The sequence below is a fragment of the Haemorhous mexicanus genome, chromosome 6 (genome assembly GCF_027477595.1).
Source record: "Haemorhous mexicanus isolate bHaeMex1 chromosome 6, bHaeMex1.pri, whole genome shotgun sequence".
Lineage (NCBI taxonomy): Eukaryota > Metazoa > Chordata > Aves > Passeriformes > Fringillidae > Haemorhous > Haemorhous mexicanus.
The window spans coordinates 61,824,047-61,850,670 of record NC_082346.1 but is presented as its reverse complement, the minus strand read 5'-3'; the positions used below and the strand labels follow the sequence as shown (position 1 = coordinate 61,850,670).

General features: G+C 47.7%; 1 protein-coding gene across 1 annotated transcript in view; it reads right to left on the bottom strand.

Annotated features, from left to right (window-relative positions):
• Positions 1–3,522: 3,522 nt before the first annotated feature.
• ARMH4 (armadillo like helical domain containing 4) overlaps positions 3,523–26,624 on the bottom strand; it is a 52,159-nt gene continuing 29,057 nt past the window's right edge. Inside the window, exons 5-7 of the mRNA XM_059850568.1 lie at positions 10,035–10,066; positions 4,487–4,621; positions 3,523–4,288 (exon numbers count right to left, since the gene is read on the bottom strand). Of these exons, the coding sequence (XP_059706551.1) occupies positions 4,220–4,288; positions 4,487–4,621; positions 10,035–10,066 (236 nt within the window). The 3' untranslated portion in view covers positions 3,523–4,219. The remainder of the gene's footprint in view (positions 4,289–4,486; positions 4,622–10,034; positions 10,067–26,624) is intronic.

Below are 26,624 nucleotides of genomic sequence, written 5' to 3'. Positions count from 1 at the left end.
CAAGACACCAAGGGACTTTGGGGTCATCCCAGCCTATAGCAAACCCCTACTTCCAAGTAACTCCTACCCAAAAAGTGCCAGCCTGAGGGTCCCCACGGCTCCTACGTCCCCTGAAAGCCCAGCCTGAGTCCTTGCACTGACCATGCAGCCTGGAGAAAGAAACACAACACTCAATTCCTCCAAGCATCACTTCCCAGCTTTGCCTGGGACACTGAATGAACACCAGCTCGGGGAGACAGGCACTCAGAGTCAGCTCTGATGGACAGCTTTTTATTCCCCAATGTTTTCCTTTAACAAAGGGCTACATTCCATAGTTACAGGATGAGGAGCTGCTCCTGTCCACGAGAGAAAACCACAAGGAAGCAGGAGGACTGCTCACACCTCTCTGTGGAAGCAGAGCAGTCCAGAGAAGCCTCGCCAGGGTGAACACCTGGCCTCAGAGACACCTTTAGGATCAGCAGCTGTGTGGTGGAGGTGCATTCCAAGGGGGCAAGAGCTGCCAGGCAGGCTGGTTCCTCCTGTCAGAAATGGGGCTGGAGATGCCAAAGCTGCTGTGCAGTGCCTGCAAGGAAATTCTGCCTTGTGCTGTCAGGAGAATGCAAAAGGGAGGCGAGTGCTGGTCCTGTGTGGAGTCCAGGGGTTGTTACTGCTGCAGGGACATTGCTGGGCCAATGTCACCACCCTCAGCACTCAGGGCCCTGCAGTTCAGCCAGCACTGAGGAGGAGGAGGGCCCTTCTTGGCTGCTTTCTTGCCCTGCCTCTTCCAAAAGAAGCTGCTGGTTTGGCAAGGCAGAGGCGAAGATTCAATCAGCAGTGTTGGGCCACTGGAGCTCCAGCTCCCACCTGAACCCCCCATCCCCTCCCTGCTGCCACCTGATCACCCCAGGGAATGAATCCAACTCCAGGAGCTGTGGGGAGGATATTTTTCAGAGTCCAATCCAAAGTCTGTTGGCCTTGGATGAGGAGGGAAGGGGCTGAGTGGTGCTGGTGCTTCAAGGACCTGCAGACCCTACAGGAAACTCTGAGTTCCCAAGGCTCCCACAAACTTCCCTCGAGCCACAGCTGGCTCTGACTGCCCACATTGCTTCCAGGTTATCCTGAAGACATGGGGACTCTCCAGGGCTGACCAAAACCAACTATTCCACAGAAAGCTCCCCTCCAAAAGGTCAGCAGCTGCCATCTCTGCTGCCCAGCAGTGCTCAGGTCCCATCCTTGGATGAAGCATTTCAGAGCCAGAGTCAGGCCTGGCAGTGCAGACAGATCACAAGAAAAACCTTTGGGAAATCCACCTAGCTCCTAAGGCTGAGACAGAGAGCCCACACTGAACTGTGCATGCAGCTGGGCCTCCCTTCCTTGCAGACTTCCAGCATCCAAGCCACCCCTGCCATGTCCTCTCTGGTTCTGAGGACACCAGGGCCCCCAGAGATGCAGTAAAACCCCACTTCCATCATTCTGACTGGCAGTGCTGCCTTTAATTCCTCAAGTTCATTATGCTGGAGAGGGAGAAGAGAGACAGGGAAACGGATTGCCCCTGCAGAAAGGCAGTGTTTCCCAAACTGGGGATTTATTAGTACAACAAAAGGCCACGGCACCTCCCCACCGCCCTTCCCAATCCATCAAACTGACAGCCCATCCACAAGGATCCTCCTGAGCTGCCACAGCTGGGCTACTTAAACCTGCAGCCTTCCTCAGCCATCCCTCCTCCTCCTCCTCCTCCTGACTGACCCAGCAGCTCTGTGTTTGATCAGGTATTTCATCAGGTACCCACCGTGCAATCCCCACCGTGCCCTACCAGGAATAAATCATCAAAGAGCCCAAGGGACAAGATTTCCCAATCCCCAAGAGTGAAGGAATGATCAGCTGGACTGTTAACACCTCCCAAGCACCTCCAAGCTCCAAGAGACTTAGGAACTAGCAGGAAATAGGGAGGGATCACTCTGGAGGGAAAACTTCATCCTGACTTGGAGTGCCCACTTACTGTGTGAGAAAGAGGCCTGAATTTTGGATTTCATTGCCAGTCAGTGCCTGATAAAGATGTGGGGCTGCTTTTAGCAAGGCAAAACCCTCCTGGCTGAAGCTTCAGGAACAAAAAGGCAGAGATGCACTGTGGAGCCCTGGCTGGGGGGTATGAAGTCCCCCCCACCCCCAAAAATGTTGTCTCCCCAGGCTGCTCCCCATGCACCCATGGCATGGATGACTGAGGTACCACACACAGCTGCTGGACTGGAAGACTGAGCATTAGAGCAGCATTTTGGAACCAGGGTGCCCCACCTGTCCTTGTCCAGGTGACCCAGTGGGTGTCACAGGCTCAGGAGAGTGCCTGGGCTCTGCTGAGCAGGGGCTGTCCAGAGCTGACCACCACACCTGATGATTTAATGTCCAGAGCTGGCCCTGACCCTCTCAAGAGAGAGCTCACCTCAGGAGGGGCTCCTGAAAGTCCTCCCTGCCTTGCAATCCTACTGACACTTCCACAAGACATTTCCCCACCATCTGACAGGCCTCTCCACCTCCACAGGGAACCAAATCCTGCTCCTGCCCCTCCTCAACCTCTCCTCCCTCCCATTCTCCAAAGGCTCAGAGGGATTGAATCTCAGCAGGTGTGTGCCCTGCCCTTACTGTTCTGCTCACTTCTCCTCTGCCAACAGCCACTGTTCCTTGCAGGAAGGATGATTCCCCACAGAACAGTGATTCCCCCCTCAGAAACATGGATTCCCCCCTCAGAAACATGGATGTTTTGCACGTCAGATTGAAATAATTCCGTAGTGGGAAGCAGAGCCCCATAGTGCAGCCCTTTTCCTGGCTATTTTGTCAGCATTTCTGGGCAAAGCTGCATTATTCTCCCCAGCTCAAAGCCTCTGACACCTCAAGCACTGTGTCCCTCAGTACTCAGGACCAACAGGGCACCTCCACAGCCCCCTGCACCCATCTGTGCTATGGATTCACCCTTCTCCCCACAGCCAAGGGTTCCCAGTGGGGTCATCTCACCCCTCCACAGCTGACATCTCTCCAGCTCTCCCTGTTTTCCCACTGTTAGCCACAAATCCCTCAAGAGTGACTGCACCTGCTCCCCAAGCTTTAGTGCCTTTCTGTATCCCATGGTTTGGACACCAGTGGCCCAGGGAATCCGTGGCTGCCCCATCCCTGAAGTTTTCCAGGACAGACTGGACGAGGCTTGGAGCAACCTGGGACAGTGGAAGGTGTCAGGGCTGGCACCAGGTGCTCTGAAAGTCCCTTCCAACCCAAACCATTCTCTGATCCTGTGAGACAAGGCCCATGCAGATCCCCCAAAGGTGCTGCTGTTCACGCAGCTTTCAGGGGCTGAAAATGCATTTTCCAGTGGGGTAAAGGGGTTCAGAGGCTCCACTCTCATCCCTGTAGGAACACAGCCTTGGAAAGAGAAGAACCTGGAGCTAGTGTCCTTCCAAGAGGAGGCAGAAGCTGGGAAGTCTCTGACCTGCCTCTTCTCTCACCTCCTTGCACACTGAGCAAAAGCCAAGAGATGCAGGCAAGAGCAGCCATCAGTAGATGAGTGCTGGTATTTATTGTGCTGGAACAGACAGTGCTGGTTGGAAATGGACAGGGAATTCTGAGGTGGAATCAATGCAGAGGCCATTCCTGTGTGTGTCTCCAAGCAGTGTGGAGCAGAGCTGAAGGAAGAAAGGGGTGAGAGAGGGGGCACCCAAGGGCAGAAATGTGCTTCAAACTGTATCAAGAGCCCTGTACACGGGCACTTCTGGGGCAGCCAGGGGTACAGGCCAGGCTTACAACTCATTAATTAAGCAGAGCAGCTAATCTTAGCACTAAGGAACTCTAGCTCAGGTAATGTAACATTTAAAATGAATTGGACAGAAGTCATTCACAGTAAAGATTTCCATTCCTGGGATGGGTGAGAGCTATTGTTATGATTAGATTACTGCCAGCCAGGACCAAAACAGTACACCAGGGCAAGAGGAAAATAACCATCCACATGGATCAGCTCCAGCTGTGGCTCTGAATGAGGCGCCGAGTGTGAGATCTCCACTACTGTATCAAAACAAACACCACGGGTGGCACACGTAGAGCATAGCATTGTCATTGTCATTGGGCTGGGGACACACCCCTGCCCGGGGCAGCCGAGGGAGCAGCGCTGCAGCAGAAAAGTCCCTTGTTCTTCTCCTCCCCCTCTCTCCCTCCTCTGAAAAGTCACGGGCTCTCCCTCCCAAGGGCACTGCAGTTCCACTCAAAATTCATCTTCAGAGCTGTCGGCCAGGAGCATCACTCGGTCCTGCATGCTGTTAAATTCCCTCTGCTGGGGGAGGAGAACAAACATCAGAGAGGTGCAGGAAGGAACCAAATGCAGAGAATTCAGACGCCCCCATCCCGTAACCGAGGCGCCCCAGCTCAGACAGACCCCAGCCAGGCTGAGCTTGCCTTCCAGCCAGGAGGGTTCAGAGCTTCCATACCTTCCCCTGACAGCTTCCATACCTTCCCCTGACAGCTTCCATACCTTCCTTTTGTGTCTCTTGGAGCCGTTTCTCCTCCGGCGATTCATCATCTTGATGCTGTAGAGCGCTCCCAGGATGAAGAGAGCTCCAGCTATTCCAACTCCCACAGGAACCAGCATCCCTGACATGTATCCTGCCTAAATGGAGGAGAGAGGAGCAGAGCAACACTCCCAAAACCATCCTTTCACAGCCATTTTCACCAGCCAAGGTCTGCAATTTATCCCTACGGTGATTTCCTCCAAGTTTACAGGATTTGAGCCCCCACCACCTGCCTGCATGGGATGATTCCTCACTCCAGGAGCCAGCTGATCACCAGCACAACTCAGCTTTTCCTGACAGATATTTACTGCTGACACCCTGCACTGTGTGCCTTTAGGAGAGGGACATATCTCTCAGAGATGGGCCATTGTGTTCTGGAATGCTCTTTTGGGTGGAGGGATTATAGAACAGAGGATGTGGCAGACGAGAGGGGCACACAGACTGGTGCTGGAAAACTCAATTAGGAAGAGTCAATCAATGGGGTCAATTATTTCCAAGTGATTTGCTACACCAGCAGCTGGTTGGGAATGTTGGGGAGGGGTGTGTGGTTTTGTTTTGAAGGAAAACCTTGGCTGCCAAAGGAAGGTGATCTCGAGGCCTCCTTGGCTTTGTACTCAAAATCTTTGAGCCAAACGTTTTGGCTTTGCATGGTGTGAAAAATGCCTATTTTATGATTGGCTTTTGGCAAATACTGAAATGAATATTAGATGTGTTGTGTTAGAAAGTTATGCTGTATTCATTCTCTCAAATAGTGTGTTAAATATAGTTTTAGGTTATAACATAATGTTAAAATAGAAACTGTGCTATGTAAGATACTTTTTCTAAAGAAAGGACTCACACTGAGATGGCAGCCACAGGACACCTAAACCTTTCAGAGAAGGAGAATTTATTGCTCCATTATCAGAAGAAATGAACTTCTTCCTGCCTTGCTCAGGCTTAAAGACTCCATCAGGAATCAGAGGAAGAAGCTGACACTGCCCAGACAGAATCCTGTGTTTGAATGGAATTTATGCATCATGTATGAGATGTATGAATATACAACAGGCTGTTGCTTTTAAGGGTTAATCCTCTGTTAACGTGGGTCCTTTTTCAGGCTTATTTTACCCAGAAAGAGGTACCCAGACTGTCTGTAACTCTTTGTTTCTGTTGTCTCATATTGTTCTAATCCAAATTGTCCAAATTATTATTACTCTAATTATATTGCTATTTTTATAACCATTTCATTATTATTAAACTTTCAAAATTTTAAAAACAAGTGATTGGCGTTTTTCACACATGGGAAGGGGTCCCCTGCATGGCAGCAGGATGGTGACACAGAGGGAGGGCACTCACACCCTCAGCTGGCCTGAAGGGGAGCACAGTAAAATGAACCAGCCCTAATTCAATCACTGTGACCAGTGTGTTTGCACTGCCCGTTAAAACAAAATACAGACAGCATGGCTAATCTAAAATTACACACCTAAACACTCTAAATCCTTAGGAAAATATTCCCAAGTGCTTGCTGTTTTATATTTTACTGCTTTAAATAAAAAGGAACCCAATTTTAAAGTATTGCCTCAGAATCCTCACCTAATTTGGGCTGGTGGGCTCAGCATTGCAAGGGAGGCAGGTACAGCCTGGCTCCCCCCTGCAGCTCTGCCTCTCCTCACACTGCAGCCACAGTCCTCTGCTGTGCCACTACAGCCTCACCCTCTGCCAGCTACACCCCCCAAAAATGGATTTTACACCAGCCAAGGGACACAGGCACCAATTGTGAGGAGTACCAGAGAGCTCCCAGCGAGACTCAGCCCATGGCTTACAAGCACCTGCCTTCACCTGTGCTCTCAAAATACAACACAGCATAATACAAAATACAACACACAACACAAGTACTTCTCTTCCATAACCCACGGAGTGGGGGGAAAAAAAAGTTATTCAGGTGCACTAGCCTGCCTGTGTACACTTACCTGGAGAATGACAATAACAGCTTTCATCTGGGGCAGGCACAAATTGGATCAGGGTTTGGGTCAGGGCTTGGGTCAGGTTTGGATCAGGATTTGGATTGGAATTGGATCAGGGCTTGGACTGGCATTGGATCAGGGTTTGGGTCAGGGCTTGGACTGGAATTGGATCAGGGTTTGGACTGGCATTGGATCAGGGTTTGAGTCAGGGCTTGGGTCAGGTTTGGATCAGGGCTTGGACTGGAATTGGATCAGGGTTTGGATTGGAACTGGATCAGGGCTTGGACTGGAATTGGATCAGGGTTTGGGCCAGGTTTGGATCAGAGCTTGGATTAGAATTGGATAAGGGTTTGGATTGGAACTGGATCAGGGTTTGGATAAGAATTTTAGACTAGATTAGATTTTTGGATTAGAGCAGCACCAGATCCTTTTCTATGGATCCCCATCGAGGGTCCCCTCCCTCCTCCCCCAAGGAGGGCTGGTTTGCTGCCCCAAGCCCCTCCAGATCCTACTCAGTGCTTTAAACAGCAACAGCTCCTCTCTGTCTGGATCCCAAAGCCTGAGGGATCTTCAGCTGCATGGCTCAGATTCCCTGAACCCCCTCCCAGAAGACCCAGCCCTGTCCAGCTCAGGTGCTGGGAAGGGGCTGCAGCCTGAGCCCAGCTCCCAACAAAGGTGAGTGAGGACACAGCTGAAGGCTGTGTCTCTGGGAGGCAATTAGGGTGCCTTAATTGGGTGACCTAATTAGTGCAGCGTGGGGTTTTCTATTTCTGGCACTCTGCTGCTGGCATGGGCAGTGAGGGGAGGCTGCAAATGCCTTTGAGCTGCTGCCCAGCTGAGTTTCCATGTCAGAAATCACAATGAGCTCCTCAGCCTGTCTGTGAGCCTTTATCACACCTGACCAGCCCATGGCCTTTTACAGGTTTCCCCCAGATCAATGTTTTATACCCCAAAACCCTGTGATGTGATGCAAATCCAGCCCTTCTGTGTCTTGCAGCCCAACTTCTGAGGGCTTCTGCACTTCCTTGATAGAAAACCCCATTTCACAGGCCAGAGCCCCATTTCACCCCTTTATGGGGAAGCTGTAGCTTCTTTAGGGATGCTTTTAATACACCCAGTCCATGCTCAGGACCTTCCTGGCCCTGCTGGGCTTTGAGATAACAGCAAGAGAACTTGAGAGGAACTCCATGTCCATTATTTGCCCCACCAAATGCAGCATTTGCACAGTGACTGCAGGAAACCAGACATAAACCTGTCCCTGACCTGTGCTCCTGTCCCACAGCCACACCTGAGGGACAGGGAAGGACATTTCTCTCAGAGATGTGCTGGAACCCTCTTCTGGGTGGAGGGATTATAAAACAGAGGATGGGGCAAATGAGAGGGGCACACAGACTGGTGCTGGAAAACTCAGTTAGGAAGAGGAGGGAATGGGATGAACAGGTTTATTTGGAAGTGATTTGTGACACCAGCAACTGGTTGGGAGTGGGGGGGAGTGGTTTTTGTTGGGCTTTTCTAAGGAAAAATGTGAGCCAGGTGAAAGATCCCAAAGGAGGGAGGTGGCTCAGGAGTGAGTCTCCCTTTGGAGTGGGCACCAGTGGATCCTCAGTGACAGCAGTGCTTGTGCTGGGTGTGGAATCCATAAAATCAGAAAGTTTTGGGAAAGCTGCAAAAGGCAGCCTGAGAAACAGAACTGTGATTAGAGCTAAGGAGTGGCCATGAGATTGGTCAGCAGAAAAATCATGTAAAAAGTAGAAAAGTAAGGGCAAACAGAACAATGGTCTGTGTATTAAAGCTTGTCTAGAATAACTCCCTAAGCTGCAGAAAAGTATATCTAGTGAGATATTGGAAGTTCTAAGCTGAATAATGGAGCTGTGTGCATTGTGTTTGAAGGCTCACAAGCAGGTATTGTATTTGAAATAAGCAAGCATTGTTTAACTGAAGGTACACGTGCTTATAGTGGGTTGGATGGAGCTACTGTCAATGTGCTTTTGCTTTGTGTGATTGGTCAAAAAACTCACTTCATAAGTTATAACATTAATTTCTTAGTCTGCTGCCTGAGATGTGAGCTGATGGCATCTTCCCATTGTCAAAACCATGTCAGGAGGCTGGTGCTGGAAAATAAAACAGCTCAAGGCTGTTCCTAGCAGCCCCATCCCATCTGTGATTTGTACACAGCCCCCAGCCAGTGACAGCTGGGCACTGCCACAGCCCAGGGTCTGCCTGCACGAGGTTCAGCCTCTCCACAGCTCTGCTGGAGACAGGAACATGCAGCCCCTCTGCAGCAGGGGAGGACAGAGATGGCCAACAAGGTGACAAGAGGAAAGACCAGCTACAGCCTCAGGGAGAAGCCACTGATGTCCCCAGGCTGGTGCTGAGCCATGTGCTGGCATGAGCAGTGCCCTGTGCATGCTGCAATCCCCCCAGGCACACTGCCAGCCCGGGGGCTGCTCTTTACCTGGGCTGGGAAAACCACTCTCTGTCCTTTCAGCATCTGCTCTGGATGAATCCCAGGCCAAGGGGACTCCAGACTTGCTCTAGACTTGCCTCCCTCCTGGTGCAGGCAGAAAGGCAACTCAGCAAGGCTGGGCAGGAGCCCACCCGAAACCCTCCCGCCCCAGTCCTGCAGAGCAGACACCCAGGCCCTGCTTCTCTGCTCTGACCTGATGTAAAAGTGCTGCTGGAATTTGCTGTGGAGCAGGGGCAGGGCTGGGCTGGCTGGCTGAGTCTGCCTAAGCTCAGGGATAGCTTTGCAGACATCACTCCCACTCCTTGAGGTGGTTTTTGTTTCCACTGCCTCTGACCCTCTTCAAGAATTTCCAAGGCCTGTCGAGTCACAAAATGTTCTTGCTGTCACCTCATTTCCAGCTTCATGGCTCTGCTGTCAGCAACACAACACTTGGAAGGCTTCACAAGCATTCTGAAATGTCAATATTTGCTCCAGGGCAGCAGAGCCTAAAAAGCCATCAGTGCCTGTGGCTGGCACAGCTCCTGGTTGCATGGAGCAGCCCCTGGGATGCCAGGGAGGAAGGATCAGGGTCTGGTACCTTGTTTATCAGCTTTGCTGTGTTTGATCATCCTCCTTGCAGGGATCTGCAGCAGATCTAAAAGGGGTGGAACTAAGTTCTTTACCTTGGGGTCCCTGGAAACATTCCAGGTCAGGCTGGACAGGGTCCTAAACACCTGGTCTGGGGAAGATATCCCTGCTCAGTGCAGAGGGGCTGGACTAGATGGACTTCCAAAGGTCCTTTCCCACCAAAACTATTCTAGGATAAGTTAAGAGGAAATAAAAAAAAGTAACTTGGGTTATCTGACAAGGTCATTTTCTGGTGCAGAGAAATCAATCAAACACTTTTGTCCCTCCTGCCCTTAGGTCCAACCCATCAGGGATGCTTTTGTGCATTCACACCACTCTAAACCAGCAGCATCTGATTCATTTGCCTCCCAGAAAAAATTTTAGGCCCTTTCTCATCTGTCTGTATGGAGATAAAGAACTGCACTGACAAGAATTTATTTATTCCTGCAAGTAAAAGTGGCTTTGCTTTGAAAGGAACTGAAACACTGAGCCTCCTACCTTATCTTTCAGCTTCTCCATCCAGCTTCTCACTGAAAAATAAAGAAAAATAAAAGCTACAATCATGTTGCTTCTATTAATTAGTAGCAAATGATAGTGATAACATTAAAATAGACAGCAATTAAATTGACAAGCTGATAAGGCTGAACAGTAGATTTCCTCTTTTCTCATTCATGAGAAAAAGCAAATGCAGAAAATCTACACAAGAAACTCTTGGAGTTGGCAGGCAAGCAGCTCACCTTTGCCTGAGCAATTCCCATCTTCAGAGTGATTTAAAAAGGAAAATAAAACCCAGTATTTCAGGCTGTGGATTTTTGACCATCACTTCTCATACACACACCAGGGTGTCTGACCAGGAGAAAACCTTTCAGTGCAGTTATCTCCTTCCACTGGCCTCCTCCATGAGGATATTCTCCCCTGTATTTTGTATAGCCTGTAATGATGGCTAAAAATGTATTTTTCACTGCCTTTTATTGCCCTGCTTTTCTGGAATAGCCACTGCCTGCTCCTGGAAGCCTCCAGAGGGCTGGGATGGCACTGGAGGTGCTAAATCACCAACACAAGCAAATTTATACTGCCAGCACTGCATCTTTCCTCTCCTGACAGTTAAATAAAAAATGAAATATGACAGCTGAGAAGTAAAACTGTGTAATGGCAGGTGCTTTGGGATGGGATATTCACTGATCTCAGAGAGCTGCAAGGGCTCAGCAGTGGGTGCAGGAGTCACAAACACCACAGGGCACTGGGTGTGTCTGCACTGCACCGAGACAAAATCCCCACAAGGATCTGCCAGGGTATTAACAAATTCCTGCTCATAGCTGAGAGGCAATAAACAGTTAAATATTGGGGTTTTAGGGCTCAGCAAGTGTGTTTTCTCAAGGATTCTCATCTCTCCAAGAGGACAATGCTAAAGGCACAGGGGACTCTTGGATGCAGCAATGTCCTTCTGAGGGATGTTTCTTCCAGGGCATGTTAAATCCCAAATGCAACACAAAGTTCATGGATTTAGACCTGATCTCCACGCCTGCCTTGTTATAAAATGTCTCTTCAAAGCTTGAATTAGCAATATCAGTGTCTGCATCACTCAGAGCACCCTTCTGAAAGGAGCCTTTCTGTGAGTGGGGAGGGGGCACAGGAGGGCCAGCAGCAAATGGCTGTTTTATGTCTCAGATCCAAGACAAGTTCAAAGCCATTTGAATGCTCCCTTTGAAGTGTTAGCAACACAACACCTTCAGAAGGATAACACCAAACAGAAGGATCCCAAATTAGCTAAAGGTGAACACGTGTGAAAGAGGCACAGGTGCACTTATCTCTGATGGGGAGCTGGGAAAAAAAGATGAATTATCCAGGAGAGGGACACACACAGCACTAGAAGAGGACAAGAGGTCTTGTTTTGTCAGCTCTTCCCACCCTTAGTCCTGGCCTGCAGAGGCTAAGCCATACAACACTCAGTTTATGAAGGTGCCACCACAATCCTCCTCTGCCAGCCCAAGCCTGCATGCCCTGGATTCACAGAATCACAGAATTCCCAGAATCACTGGGCTGGAAGAGACCTTCAAAATCATCTAATCCAACCCAGCCCCAGCACTTCAACTGAACCCTGGCCCCCAGTGCCACATCCAGGCTTTGTTAAACACACCCAGGGATGGGGACTGCACCCCCTCCCTGGGCAGACAATTCCAGAGCTTCATCACCCTTTCTTTTTCCTGATATCCAACCTGTATTTCCCTTGGTGCAGCTTGAGGGAACTCCCAGTGGAATCCCAGAGAGGAAGGAAACCCTTGGCTGCCCTGGGCAGCCTTTCCAGGTGTGACACTGCCAGAAGTGGTGACAGTGGCTCAGCCACAGAGCTGCAGACCCCCAGGGCTTGGGGACAGCATCCACACCTGCACCTGCAGTGCTCAGCTGGCCCAGACCCCAGCTGAGCACAGCACAAAGCCTATTTTTACACCTCTCCCAACAATTCCATGGGATCAGTGATCTCACCAAAGGCTGACCCACTTTGCTGCAGCTGAACAACAGCAGCAATTAACTCCAGAGTATTTCTGCCAAGGCAGAGGCAGGGGCTGAGCTAAGAATATTCTATTACCTATTTTTAATGAACACAGATGCTGGCTTTGTTCCCCTCTGCTCCATCAAGCAGCAGCTCCATAGTACAAATCTTTATTTGCTGTTACAGGTTTGTTTGTTATTAAACCCAGCCTTGTTTTCAGCCATGAGGTGCCTTTGGAAATCAACCCAGGCCACAGGAAAAACATCCCAAGGTGATTCCCCCTGACTAGGTGCCTCTCCAGGGGATGCTCTAGTACAGCCACAGCCTTTGATCTCTGCTAGAGGAAAATAATGGCCCCAAATTAATGAGATTCAGGCAGAAACCCCTCAATGCTCTGGCAGGGCTGCACTGGGAAGGAGCAGAGAGTGTGGAGCTGTCACAGCCAAGATCCCAGCCCTGTCAGGCTGGGGCCAGGACAAGCCAAGGAGCACTGGGTTACCATGAATTACAAACACTTCCCATGTCACCAATGCACTGCTCTAACAGCTGGCAGGAGATCACAAACCCCTGTGTCAGTGTCACCAAAACAGCACTCACTGCTGCAGTGATTTACTCATCTGTGTGTGGCTAGGAGACAGAGCATTATTCCAAGGCAGAACTGATATCTATGCTAAGCAGCTACCATCAATTAATTCTGGGCTTCAGACTCTAATTATGCAACAGAATCCATAATTAATATTCTGGCTTGGTCTGGGCAGAGGAAGGTTGTGGCTGGCACCTTCCCATGAAAAGGCAGCACTCTCCAAGAACACCAGGTGACTTGCCAATGAGGGCAAGCAAATAATTACTAAGAAATACTCCAGTCCATGTATTTTTTATCATCCCCTTTATTCCTCCTTTCTCTGATCACTGAATGTCCTGAAGAAATTCCAAGAGTCTCTCTGGGTGTGATTTCCTGACAAGTGTCTGCAGTGCTGGCTCATCCTCCACAGCACTTTCAGGATGGTGGCTGGTCCAAACTCTCTGCCTCAGCTGAATTTTGATCCCTTGGTTTCATGGGGAGCCTAAGTAAGATGAGTGTGGAGCACTTCAGCAAATCACATACATAATCTGACATTTCCTCAGTCATTTATATAATGTCTGCATCTCTGCAAATTAATTTTAAATAACATATAGCTTAAGATTAAGCCAGGCAGGAGCACAGAGGAGGAGCACACAGGTCTGGCACTGGCCTCAGAGCAGCCCAGGATGGATTCAGACAGTCCCAGATGCAATGTGTTATTTTTAGGCAGTTTTACCCAGCTTTCCCCTTCAAGATGTGCAGCCAGCTATCCAGAAGCTCTGGTGCTAAAGAAGTGAGGTTCATTTGCAGAGGTAAGCAGCAGCCTGTGGTGTCTGCCTGGCCCTTCTGGAGGGACCTGGCCCAGAGGGACAGTCACAGTCCCTGTGAGCAGAACCCTTCTGGGAGCTCAGGCTCTGGCACATGCAGGCAGGAGGCTCAGGGGGGGACAGCAGGTGACACCTGAGGGTGTATGGCACTGGATGCCCAAAATCAGAAAGTGCTCTGAGGTCTCCCCAGAGCCCCTTCTCTTCTCCAGGCTGAACACCCCCACCTCTCCCAGCCTGTCTCCAGCCCTCAGAGCATCTTTGGGGTCTCCTCTGCACTCACTCGGGTCCAGATCCCTTTTATGTTGAGGCCTTCACTCCTGATCTCCCTCCCTGCTGCTGTTCCAAGGACTGTCCATCCTCAGACAAGTTCTTTTTCATGTTGCAGGTCTCCTGTGCCCCTCTGTCCTGGCAGCTGCAGGGGGCTGGGTGCCAGAGCCTGGCTCTGCCTTTCAGCCTCACCCCAAGGCACCACCAAATCTCTCACCAAAAGCTTCTCCCTGCTTCCCTCTCCACCCTCCTCTGAAATCAGGAGCACCAGTCCTCAGGGCCTCTTGCTTTGCCAACTTTTAGTAATCCTAATTGCCTAATTATCCACTCCAATGCAATGATAAAGCTGCTTAATAATTCTGTTCTCTTCTCATTCATTCTCTGCCTTCCCAGATAAGGAAATGCAAAGACTTCTGGTGGAGATCTCAATCAATAATTCATGCCCTACTGCCATCAGTTGTGTCTCCCCCCTCCCCTTCTGGATGCCCTGCTGCTTTGTCTTGTCACTCTGCTTTCATCTGATCAGCTTGTTTTAATCAGATCCTCATTTTTAATCATCAGTTAAAGCAATTCTGGTTTTCCATGGCACATTATCACTCATCCCTGCAGATGTTGCCTGGCTTTCAAATCCAGCACTTACAGCTTCATTCCAGAACTCCACCCTGCTACTGATGAAGCTTCATCCATCACTTTTCCTTTAAAAAACTCTCCACCACGACCCCCAGGCCAGGGATGGGGGATCATCAACTTCTGGGCCTCACCATCCTCACAGTCAAGATTTTTTTTTCCTAATATCTACTCCAAATCTGCATTCCTTCAGCAAAGGAGAGCTGGTTAAAGTGCAGAAAATAAGGAAAAGATTGATTACTTTCAATCAGTCTGTACATACCAAGCAACCTGCCCTGTTCCATTACAGATTTCATCCCTTTCTCTTGCAGGTTAAACTTTTTTTTTCCCAAATGAGACTTGTGAGAACAATTTTGCAGAAATGTTTCGTGCTTCATCTGCTCAGCTCTGACAACTTAATGGCACAAGGGTGCATCTGCTCCTTTCCCTTAAAAAAGCACAATTTTCAATTTACTTACTAGCACAAATAAATAATAAAGAAAATGGCATCTGCCTGGAAGGCAGCATGTTTTTAATTCCAGAACAACTACACCTACCTGATGGGAATGCTGATGCATGAATTGCCCAACTGGAGAAGACTTGAACAGCTGGATCATCAAACAAATGTCAAACTGACAATTACCATTTATGTTTTCAGATTAAAATTTTGCATGGGTGAACTTTGAATTAACCCAGTGAGCTTTAAGAGCCACCATGGCACTGTCTGGCCCCTGATCTGCACCATCTACCCCCTTTTCCCTGCCTCTCCAGCTGCAACCCAAGCCTGCTTGCAACCCAAGCCTTCCTCAACCTGCCCAAGTCTCTTGGAAAAGAAACGGAGATGGGGAGACAACTCAGCACACTCACCCAGAAAGCAGGACCTAAACTGGACTTCCCAACTCCTTCCCTGACCTTTTGACACTCTTTTCCCCATGGCATTAGGTGTGCTTCCTCCTTTTCCTTTTCCCTTCCACTTTTTAAGTTGTTTTCCACTTTACCTGCCCTTGCTGAGGCTGGCAAAGGCACTGCCCTTGTGCCTTGGCATTTCTCTGTGAACTCATTTCTTCTGTGGGACCTTCAAAACACATATTGACATCTACACACCATCTATTTGTTCCTCCTTCAGTGGCCTCAGACAGGCACAAGATGTTAAAGCCAAGCCAAGGTACAAAACCTCCCATTATCCAAAAAGGCATCAGCAGGACGTTGCTGTGAACTGGCTGGCACAATTTGTTGTGTGATTAAATATTTACTGATCACACTGTGTTCAAAAGCTGTGTCTGCTCTGGGAGAGGAAATGCAAACTTTGGTTATGGAAATGGCAACACCTCTGCTGGAGCACGTGTGGCATGAGCTTCTCCCTCACCCTGCCCTGGCACAGCTCCTGGAGCAACACAGGGAGCTGCCAGCAGGGAGAACCCACCCTGCCTCAGCTCATGGGCTTCTTGTGTGCTGAAAATGTTTGTATTCACCAGCTGTCAGAGAAACACAGATTGGTCTGGGTTAAACCCAGGAAATTCCTCTGGCTGCCCTGGAGGGCTCGAGACCCTGCCCAGGGGGCTCAGAGACCTTGGCACAGAGCCCAAGACCCCTGTGCCTTTGATTTAGCCCTTGGAAAAAACAATTACCAACCTTTATATGAAGGATTGCAAGCCAGGATAGTTTAAGTAGAATGACAGTGAATTTATCACAGGGTGAAAAAGTAGATTTTGGGGTTTTTAGAATGGGGGTTCAGGGGGCAAGATGGAGGGATCTGGGCATGTCCAACCTTTCTCCTTCTTCTTCTTGGCCTCCATCTTCTGCTGTGATGGTGGCACTTTTAGATTGGTTTAGAGTAGAAGTTCACTGTCTAACATAGGTGATAGGTATTGGGAAGTAATTGTAAACATTGTACATGTAATTTTCAGTATAAAGACATAACACCACCCCAGGGGCAGGCAGAGTGTCCTGGGCTGTCCTGCTGAGTGGACCTCGGCAGGGCAGGAGAAAGAATTTTATAGATGAGATACAATAAACAACCTTGAGACTGAGAACTGAAGAGCTCTGACTCCTTCATCAAGTGCCAGGCTGGGAAAAGAGACTTTCTACTTTTCTCAGGGTCACTCTGACCAGCCAGAGACCCCGAGACAAAAGGAACCTTAAAGACAGGCTTGTCCCACCCCCACACCTTCCACCATCCCAGGTTGCTCCAAACCCCCTCCAACCTGGCCTAGGACACTTCCAGGGATGGGGCAGCCACAGCTTCTGTGGGCACAGAACTTGTGCCAGGGCCTCCCCACCCTCACAGCCAAGAATTCCTTCCCAATATCCCATCTGACCCTGCCCTCTGGCAGTTTGAAGCCATTCCCTGTGTCCTGTCACTTCATGCCCAGGTCCAAGGTCCTTCTCCTGCTCTCCTGGTGCCCCCTGAGGCCCTGGAAGGGTCTCTGAGCTCTCCCTGGAGGTTGCCCATCAAAGCTGTGTCCTGCTGAAGATGAAAAATCTTTCCTTACTCATGAGCCTTGACTTTGCAGCTTTTGAAGGTGGCATTTGTGTGCTGTTTATTGACATACCACTACCCAAATGGAACCACCCAGAAGCAGCAGCTGAAGAGGCAGGTTCTATGAAAGAATGCTTTCAGGCTTTTCCAGAGCACTGATACACCTCTTCCAGAGTTCTGCTGATCCCTGCACACTCAATTCTAAAATTTTGCTGTACCTTTTTTTTTTTTTCTCAGAGGTCTCCAGTAAAAAATTAATTAATGGTTTATTCTTCTCATCCACTGGCGCAGGTGAACTTCTTCAGTCAGTTTTCTTAAGAAGTCTGGGACAAGCACCATGGAAAAATCTTGGTCCAAACAGTTAAAATTTGGTAAAACTATCAAGAACTAAATACAACAGAATATAAATCCAACAAATTTAATGACTGGCGTGGCTTGTGCAGAGTTACAGGGCAATGCCTTGAGGGGAAACATTACCCTTCCCCAGCAAGTGCAGTCAAGGCCAGCTTGGATGGGGCTGGGGCCACCTGGGCTACTGGAAGGTGTCCCTGGCCACCACCCTGCAGAGGGGTGTGAACAGAGAGGGTCTCTGAGGTCACTTCCAGCCCCAACACTCTGAGATTCCAGGATCTCAACCCTTACTGGCTGATTTCTGGAGAAGCTTGGAGGTGCACTGCCATCCTTAGCTTGCAGATCCTTAGATCCTCAATTTCCTGACCTGTACAGGAAATTACATTACAGCAGCTGAGGATGTGGCCCTGGAAGAGAAATCCTTCCTCCTGCCAGCTGGCTCTGTGTTGTGCTGTCAGTCTGCCCACATCCCCTGGGGGATCAGAGGGAACCAGCAGGTCACACAGGGCAGGAGGAAAACTGCACCATCCCATCCCAGGCACCAGAGCTGAGCTGCACAAACCATGTGGGGATCTCTGTGCCTGTATTTTAACTCTTTCTGGCACCAAGTCCTCCTAAAATCACTGCTGGTTTTGAGGGATGACTGGAGGGATGACCCTGGAAATTTACCCCAAGATGGAATTTGGTCCTGTGCTATCTTTTAATGCCCATTTTTCTCCAAGCCTGTTTTCTGCTCCATCACCCAGCAGCCTCTCCCATAGTCTGGTATAAGACTGAACAGATTCTGGCAAAGACAGAATAGATTTTTGCAAATAAAAACTAAATGTCAGGTCACAGTGATGGGAGGAGTAGAAAAGGTGGAGAAGCTGAAGGTGGAGAGCACCTCATAGTGCCCTCTGCTCCAAGAGCACCTCATTTCATCTGGAGGACAGCAGCAATGTGGTGTTGGCTGTTATGATGCCTTGAGAGGGTACCTGGAACAGAGCCTGGGCAGAGCTGAAGGAATAAAGGAGGGATTTATTAAAGCCCCTCAGAGGATTCATCTTGAGCAGTACAAGAGCCCAGCCATAGTTCTGCACAAGACTGACCCAAGATGGACCCCAAGTCACGAGTTTTCACACTTTTATAACTTTTGGTCCATTTCCATGTTGGGGTTAATTGTCCAAGTCCAGCTCCAGGTGATGCAGTCCCATCCTCCCAGACTGCTCTCCTCAATTCCCTGTTGTTTGCACTTTTTGGGGCTGAAGCTGCACCAGTGTCCTTGGTTCTGGGGCTGGAAAAGGATTGTTTTGTCTGACTGAACTATGAGGAGAACTTGCTAACACTCTATATGAAGTTCAGAGTCACACACTAAGTCACACAATATGAAAAATATGAAAGCCAAAACTTAAGGCATCAGTTATTTGATCAAATACCTCCCAAATCTCCAGCTGAAGCCACGTGGTACTCCCCCATTCTGAGAGGAAAGGACATTTCTCATTCAGCCCTCTCTAAATGCAAACCCCAGAGATCTTCCTGCCCTCCTGGCAGAGCTCATGGCCTTATCTACTTTAAAGGATCAGCAGATACACTGCAAAATTCATTTTTGTGCTTCAGTTCATGTCGGTATTAATCAGCATCGGAAAAGATTCTTGGTTTGCTTTTTTCCTTCCATAAAGAACAAAAGTAATTTTCAGAATCCCATTTCCAGGGGACACTGTATGAAGGATTTGCCAGCAGCAAGGGATGAAATAGGGGATTTTCCATTTTTGTGTTTAAGAAAAAGGATATATTTTTCTTATTTCAAGTTTTGGCCTTTATTTCATCTGTCAAGATGCAGCACTCCCCATGAAATGACATAAAGATCAATAAAGGACCAAATGGTTGGAAACAAAAATGATGGAATTGACCTTTGAAGGAAAAAACAGGTATTAGACTGTGTTTTCAGCCAACAATTATTCCACTAATTAAACCACAAAGCCCTGAGCATCGATTAGATGCTAAAAATAAGATCTGATTATCACAGAGACTCATTTTCCTGCAAATCCTTGGGAAGAGCAGCATTGTCCAGTGTCAGTCACAGAAGGAAAATGAACTTGCTTATGTCTGCTAACAGGACAAGTCTTATCCCACATTCCTCCTGCATCCAGAACTGAGCAACAATTCCCAGTGTGATTCTCTTGTGATCAAACACCAAATGGAGCCTTAAAGTTCCTGACACCTGTCCCTGACTTCTTGTGTAACGATGAGCAAGTAAATTGGTCTCTTATTCCATTTTCTAACCTTGTTATGGGAATATTAAAGATAAAAGAGATCATATCTAGTAGGTGACTTGTGTTTCTTTTCCTTGTGTCAGAGCCTCTTCCTTCACAGTTTAATAGCCCCTCCTGTAACACCTCCACACCTGGCTGGGATGTTCTGGGATCCAAGACAGTACAAATACTAAATCACAGTAAAATGGGATTTTTTGGAAACAAATGTTCTTTAGGATGCCATTATTTTAAGCACCCTGTTCCACTCCCTTGCCATGGGAGGGGACACTTTCCACTATCCCAGGTTGCTCCAAGCTCCATCCAACCTGGCCTGGAACACTGCCAGGGATCCAGGGGCAGCCACAGTTTCTCTGGGATAACTGGGACAAACCAGGAAATTCAGTGCCAACCAAAATGATGGCTCTGCTGTCGTTTGTGTTGTGAGAGTGATGAGAAGAAGATGCTGTCCAGAGGGATCTGGGCACCTGGAGCACTGCTGAGTGCTCTGGGAAAGTCACTTCATGTCTCTGAGTTGGCTCCCCAAATGCAGAAGAGGCTTAATGGCATCAGCTGCCTTTGTGCAAGACCTGTTTGGATACTCTGACTTGTAGACCCCTCCCTAGAGCTGCTCAAGGGGGATAATTATTCATTTCTTCTATTTCTAAACATGCCAGTGCTTCGTGAGCATTGGAAAATGATAGTATCTCGTTTGCCATAAATGCAGTAATTATAGCTAAAACTCTTCATTTACATGGAAATGACAAACAACAAATTAGAATCAAGCATCTACAATTAGGGTAAAAAGCCACAGCAATTAGTTATTCTTTGCAAGAAATCATTTTTCACATCATTTACTGGGAAGGAGGTCTCATTATATAATGATATTTAGCTCTTCAACTACTTTTCAGCTTCGCAGCTTTATTAATTGCACTCACAACAGTTCTCTAATATAAACAAGCATCTTCATCTGCTGGCTGGGGATCCAAAGCTGACAGCACTGACAGGATGTGGAAACCCAGGGCACCAGGAATATTTCCCTGTCTGCTCTGGGGTGCCTTGATCCCCAGGGGAGCACTGACTTTGGCCCTCATTCATGGAGAAAGTTTCCCAGACTTCAAGGTAGAATCCACAAAAGTGTGAAACAGATTATAGAGAGCAGTGTAGGTGTGTCACTTGGTGAGAAATTGAGGTTTTGGGATTTTTAGTATGTTGTGGATGGAAGCAAGATGGAGGGCACAGGGTGTTGTCCTGGGCTTCTTCTTCATGCTTCTTCTTCTTCCTTCTCCATGGGTTTGGGTGGCATTTTGTAATTGGGTGGAAAAGTCCACATTGACTGATCCTCTGATGGAAAACTGAATGACAGACCAATTTACTTGCCCACAGTTACACAAGAAGTCAGGGACAGGTGTCAGGAACTTTAGGGCTCCATTTGGTGCTTGATCACAAGAGAATCACAGTGGGAATTGTTGCTCAGTTCTGGATGCAGGAGGAATGTGGGATTAAGGCTTGTCCAGTTAGCATCTGATCCTCTTTGGGATCAGTTATTGGGTTAAAAGGGAAATAATCTAGGTGTCAGTTCTTAATTGGGATACTTTAGTCTTAAAAGACCTTGTAACAAGAGACTGTTGGCCATTTTGTGCTTTGCTGCCAAACTCATGGTTGTGAGACTGTTTTACTGATAAGAAACAATAAACACCTGAGTCCAAACATGAATTACTGTCTCAAGTGCCTTCAATGCAGACCCAGAGAAACCAATGACAGGATGTACCCAGCTCTGGGGTGTCCAACACAGGAGGGACACTGAGCTGTTGGAGTGGGTCCAGAAGAGGCCACCAAGATGCTCAGAGGGATGGATGGAGCTCCTCTTCTGGGAGGAAAGCCTGGGAGAGCTGGGGGTGTTCAGCCTGGAGAAGAGAAGCTTTGGGGTGACCTCACTGAAGGGAGCTGACAGCAGAGCTGGAGAGAGACTTTTTACAAGGGCCTGGAGGGACAGGACAAGGGGGAATGGCTTCAAGCTGACAGAGAGCAGGGGTAAATTAGATTTTAGGAAGAAATTGTTCCCTGTGAAGGTGCTGAGGCCCTGGCACAGGGTGCCCACAGAAGCTGTGGCTGCCCCATCCCTTGCAGAGTTCCAGGCCAGAGTTTTAGAGTTTAAGATACAGAAAAAATAAAAGCAGTTACAAAGGTAAACAAGGAGTTTAGAATGCAGTGCTGTAGGTTTGTGTGTCATAATGTGATTGAGTAAGAAAGCTTACACTGTAGCATGAGTCCATAAGATGAAATATTTAAGGATTGGGTCAAAAACATAAATATCTTTGTTGGCAGTGTTTTATTGGTCAATAAATCCTTAAAAGGTCTTGTAACTAAAGGTGTTGTGACCTTCTGAGCCATGCAGTGAAGATGTGAGCTGAGCTCACCCTTCCTGTCTGTGTAAAAGATAAGAAAAATAAATCTCATTGTCTAAAAAACTCTGAGGTCCTGTCTCTAACTCATTCAAAAATCCTCCAAAAACCCCCATAACTAAGCACCAGCTCTCCCTCCACATCCCTCTGGTCTTGTACCTCCAACCTGGGTCCTCATGTATGAAGTCTGATTGCAGTGGAGAGGCTGCTGTGAAGCAAAACCTCTCTTTTCTCTGCAGCACCTATCAGCAGTTACAGGGGAGGATTTGCAGACAAATTAACATCCCAAAATCTTGGTGATGTTTGCTGCCACCCACTGAACTTCATAAAATCACCATCACCTCCCAGACAAGCTCTGCACAGCCCTGCAGTGAAAGGGCTGATTTATCCTCAGATCCTCTGCTATCCACACTTCCCATGTATTGACACATGGCACAGAGCACTGCTCCTGTGGGACTCCAGTCTGGGTAATGTAATACATCCCAAACACACACCCAGAGCTGGGGCATCCTCCCATCCCACTCCTGCCACTCAGAAATGAATAAATCTGGCGTTTCTCCAAGCAGATTAGGATAATCAGTAACAATTTACTTACCCTGAGAGGGCATTACCCTGATTGGAGCAGGTCAGAGCCCACTCTCTGATTAGGACACTGATATGATGTGGCTCTAAAAAGATGTTTTGAGTATCTCTGAGTGAACTCCTGATTTTGCTGCCATCATCTGTTCAAATAATGAAGAAACAATTTGATGCAAGAGAACCTTCACAATATTATCTGCCCAAAGCCTCAGAGGCCAATCTGCTTTCAATGCAGCAGCAAATGTTTATGATCCAAGTGCTGAGAGCCACTTGGTACTGCTTGCTTTCCAAAGACCACCAAATGGGCCAGAAAATTTGCTTTTGGCTTGACAAGGGTGGTCTCAGCCCCCTAGGAAGACAAACTCTGCAGAGAGAGACACAGAAAGAAGTCACTGACAAACCATAAGGAAGAAATAAGCAGAAGACACTTTCTAAACTCATTTTTTGTAGTGGCCTCATTGCATTGTGGTTTTAAAAGTAGAAGATATTTAGATTAGAAGTCAGGAAGAAATTCTTCATGCTGAGGGTGGTGAGGCACTGGTAGAGTTTGCCCAAAGAAGCTGTGGCTGCCCCACTCCTGGAGTGTTAATTCCAGCTTGGATGGTGTCACTATCACATTTTTTGAAAAATCTCTTTGCCAGGTTTTCTTCTCCTGGCAAGATGAGAAGCCTCAGCTTCTCCATGTTCTGTTGCTTTGGAATGTGGTTTGGAGATTGTTTATTTAAACATGTGAATTGTTTTTAATTAATAGCTAATTACAGCTAGTTGTGTCAGACTCTGAGGAGTTAGTCAGGAGTTTTCATTATTATCCTTGTTTTAGCTTTTTGATGTATCTTCTTCTTTAGTACAGTTTTAGTATATAATATCATTTATCATATCATAAAAAATAAATCAGCCTTCTGAGAAGATAGAGCCAACTTCTCATCTCTCACCTTGTCTTGAGAACCTCACAACACCACAGGATGGGGCTTGGAGTAACCTGGTCTAATGGAAAGTGTCCTTTCCCATGGCAGGGGGTGAAACAAGATTAGTCTATAATTCACAAGTGAACTGCTCTTGTTTTAGCTGCAAGGCCAGCAAATATTAGCAAGGAAAGAGGTTGGGGTTGTCAAAATCTCCCCTTAGTCTTCTAAAGAAGTAGCTGCATTTTTTTTGTTTTTAAGTGCAAATATTCTGCACAGGGAATTCCCAGGGGAGGAGCTGCCTTTTGCACAGCACAAACAAAACCTCTATGGGCCACCTGAAATCTGAAATTCTGTGTGGGTGCAGAAACAATGAAACTGCAGAGCACTTCTAAAATTTAGTCCTAAACATTAAAAGTGGTTTACTGGCCTAACCCTGTAATATTGTGAATCAGTTGACAGATTAGGGCAAGAACTAAATAACCTAGTTACAGGTTTGACTGACAGACCCAAAGAACTGTTGAATCAAACCAGTTCATCCCAACATCCTGATTTATCAATCCCTCCAGACTGAGAAATGCTTTTTGTCCACTTGAACCCAAAGGGACACCGGAGCTGAAGTCTCATTTTAAAGTCCATTTCAAAGAGAGAAACAGATCCACCAAAACCAAAGGAGCAACAACCCCCACATTTCCATGTGAGCTGGTGGACCCATAACCAGCTTTGGGAACCCACAGGTAATTTGTGCATTCAGGAAAATTTCCATTTGGTATCTGGGAGCAGCAAACAAGACCCTGGGAAGCTGAGCAGAGCAAACCTGGTGCCTTGCTGGAAATGCAATGACTTTCTGTGCTATTGCACCAGCTTTTGTGCCTTGAAGACCTGAAATAAAATCATGCAGGAGGGAAATTAACTCAGTCCAACAGCAACAGCAGGGCAGCCTGACCACAAAAAAAAACAGGCAAAGTTTTCATCCAGGGAAGGGGAAGACAGACTTCCACTGAAATCTGCACTCAGCTGCCTCTCTTTGGTCCCTCAGTTAAATTATTAACAAGGTCACATCTCTGATTTCAGTATGAAAGTGGTTTTTATGTGGAGCCTGGTTGTGGGAAATGGATTTGTAGAGAATTCTTCAAGTTTGACAGAAGGCTTGCATAGTATGTGTTTGTAAACTTTGAGATAAGAAATGCTGACTTAGAAGTGCCCTGGAACAGGACAGGCATTGTTGGGAGAGAAATGGAACTAGAAACAAGTTTCAAAGGGTGGCCTTGCAAATAAGACTGGATACTTTGGGGAAATAGAGCTCTGAAAGATGCATTGTAGTAGGACCCATGAAGGGCAATTTTAGATTATTTAAGGCATTTACAGCATGGTGTAGCTAAAGCTGATAGGCCAAGAAATGCTTATAATGTATTAAAGAAATACTTGGCTTCTGATTGTGATGGTGTGAATTATAACATCTGTATTGTCTCACCCTTCACATGAGACTGAAAATGGAATAAAAGTTTTTAAAATGCCTCTCAGCTGCCCCATCTCTGGGTCAGAAAAAGGCATAATCTGACAAAATTGGTGTTTTGTGTGAAGAACAAAATATTGGTTAGTTTTGTGTTGTAAAGTTGTATGAAGACATGAAAGCTGGGGAATTCACCTGGTGAATTTGAAAGTGCTTTGGAAGGTCCCTTCCCTTCCTGAGTCACAGCTCCCTGCCAGTCTCATAACCAGTTTTTGGGTTTTCTGTCCCCAGCATGTGGTTAAGGGCTGCAGGGGGAACCTGGTGCCAAAGGGAGAGAAGTTAAGGATGGTTGTACTGGATCAGCTGAGCCCCACATCCCCTCCCTGAAGGCAGATGCTCCCAGAAAAAGGCAAACAGAGCTGATACTGCCCCTCCTCACTCTCCTGCCTGCACCAACTCACTGCTGATCCACGGCTTCACTGCAGATTTTTGTCCCAGCAACTGTGAACATTTAATGAGCAAAATGTAACACAGGAGGGAGAGACTGAATTTCTTGTTATAATTCCTATTGTTGTGAGAGCTGAAAGGCCACCTGAGATCACACACACATGTGATAAATGCTCTACAAGCATGCAAATAAGAGTCAGTATCTGCCCAAAAGGAGCTAAAAGAATGAGATCCCCCAGAGCACTGAATTGTCCCATCTGTGAACACCAGGACTCAGGCACAGGGTGGGGAAGTGATTTGCTCCAGGATTCAGATGAAAAAGCAGCACTGGCTGTAATGAGATGAGGCAGTTTGGGCCAGAGCAAAGGCCAGGCTGGCTTAGGGAGGCTGGCAGTGACCAAGAACATTTCTCCAGGAAAAGTTTATGGATGGGACAGTGTTGTATTTGCAGGGATCCCCGTGGCAGGGAGAATGATGGATCTGACTCCATGTTCTCAGAAGGCTAATTTATTACTTTCTAATATTATATTAGAGAATATTATACCATACAATACAGAAAGGATACTTACTGAATGCTATAAAGATAATAATGAAAACTCCTGACTCTTTCCAGAGTCCCCACACAGCTTGGCCCTGATTGGCCAATGAGTCAAAACAACTCACAGCAGAATCCAATGAAACAATCACCAATCTCCAAACACATTCCACATGAGCACAACACAGGAGAAGGAAATGAGATAAAAATTGTTTTCCTTTTTCTTTGAGGCTTCTCAGCTTCCCAGGAGAAAAATCTTGGGAGAAGGGATTTTTCCAGAGAATGTGAATGCCCCAGGACAGCACACAGCAACACTCCCCTGGCACACCCTCCTGGCACTCTGGACAAGACCTCTGCAGTCACTCCTTGCACACAATCCCATTTTCCTCTGGTTATCCATGTTAATTTATCCTCTTGGTTTTCCTCCTTCTCCCTCATACCCTGCCCACCTCTGCTGTGTCCCTTTCCAGATGCACAGAGGGGCAGAATGGCACAGAGACTCAGAGACAAAATGCTGGTGGTTATTTTTCTCTCTGTTCTCTATCTCCCCACATCCCTCCAGGCCAGTGCTCCTCCTAGATCATCCTCCCCTCTCTAAGGATTTGGAGCAGAGGCTTTGCTTTAATTTCTCCTTTTTGCCACAAGTCCCCAGTTTGCCATTCCAATTCACTCTCTTGTGGTTACAGGACTAACAATAAGACAACTCTCAGCCTAAATTTCCCCCTGGAACTGGAGTGTCCCTTGGATCTTCTCCAGGATTTCAGAAACAGTATCCAAGCTTTCCTACTTACCCAGGCATAAATAAGCCCTTTTTCCCCCCATGTGTTTACCCTGAGCATTAACAGCCACCCATCCCAAGCCTGGAGGGACTGTGGGGAACATCTCTGCATCCCTGCTCAGGGCTGGGGCCAGGGCAGGATGGCTCCAACACTCATCACCTGGGAAGCCTGTAGTGA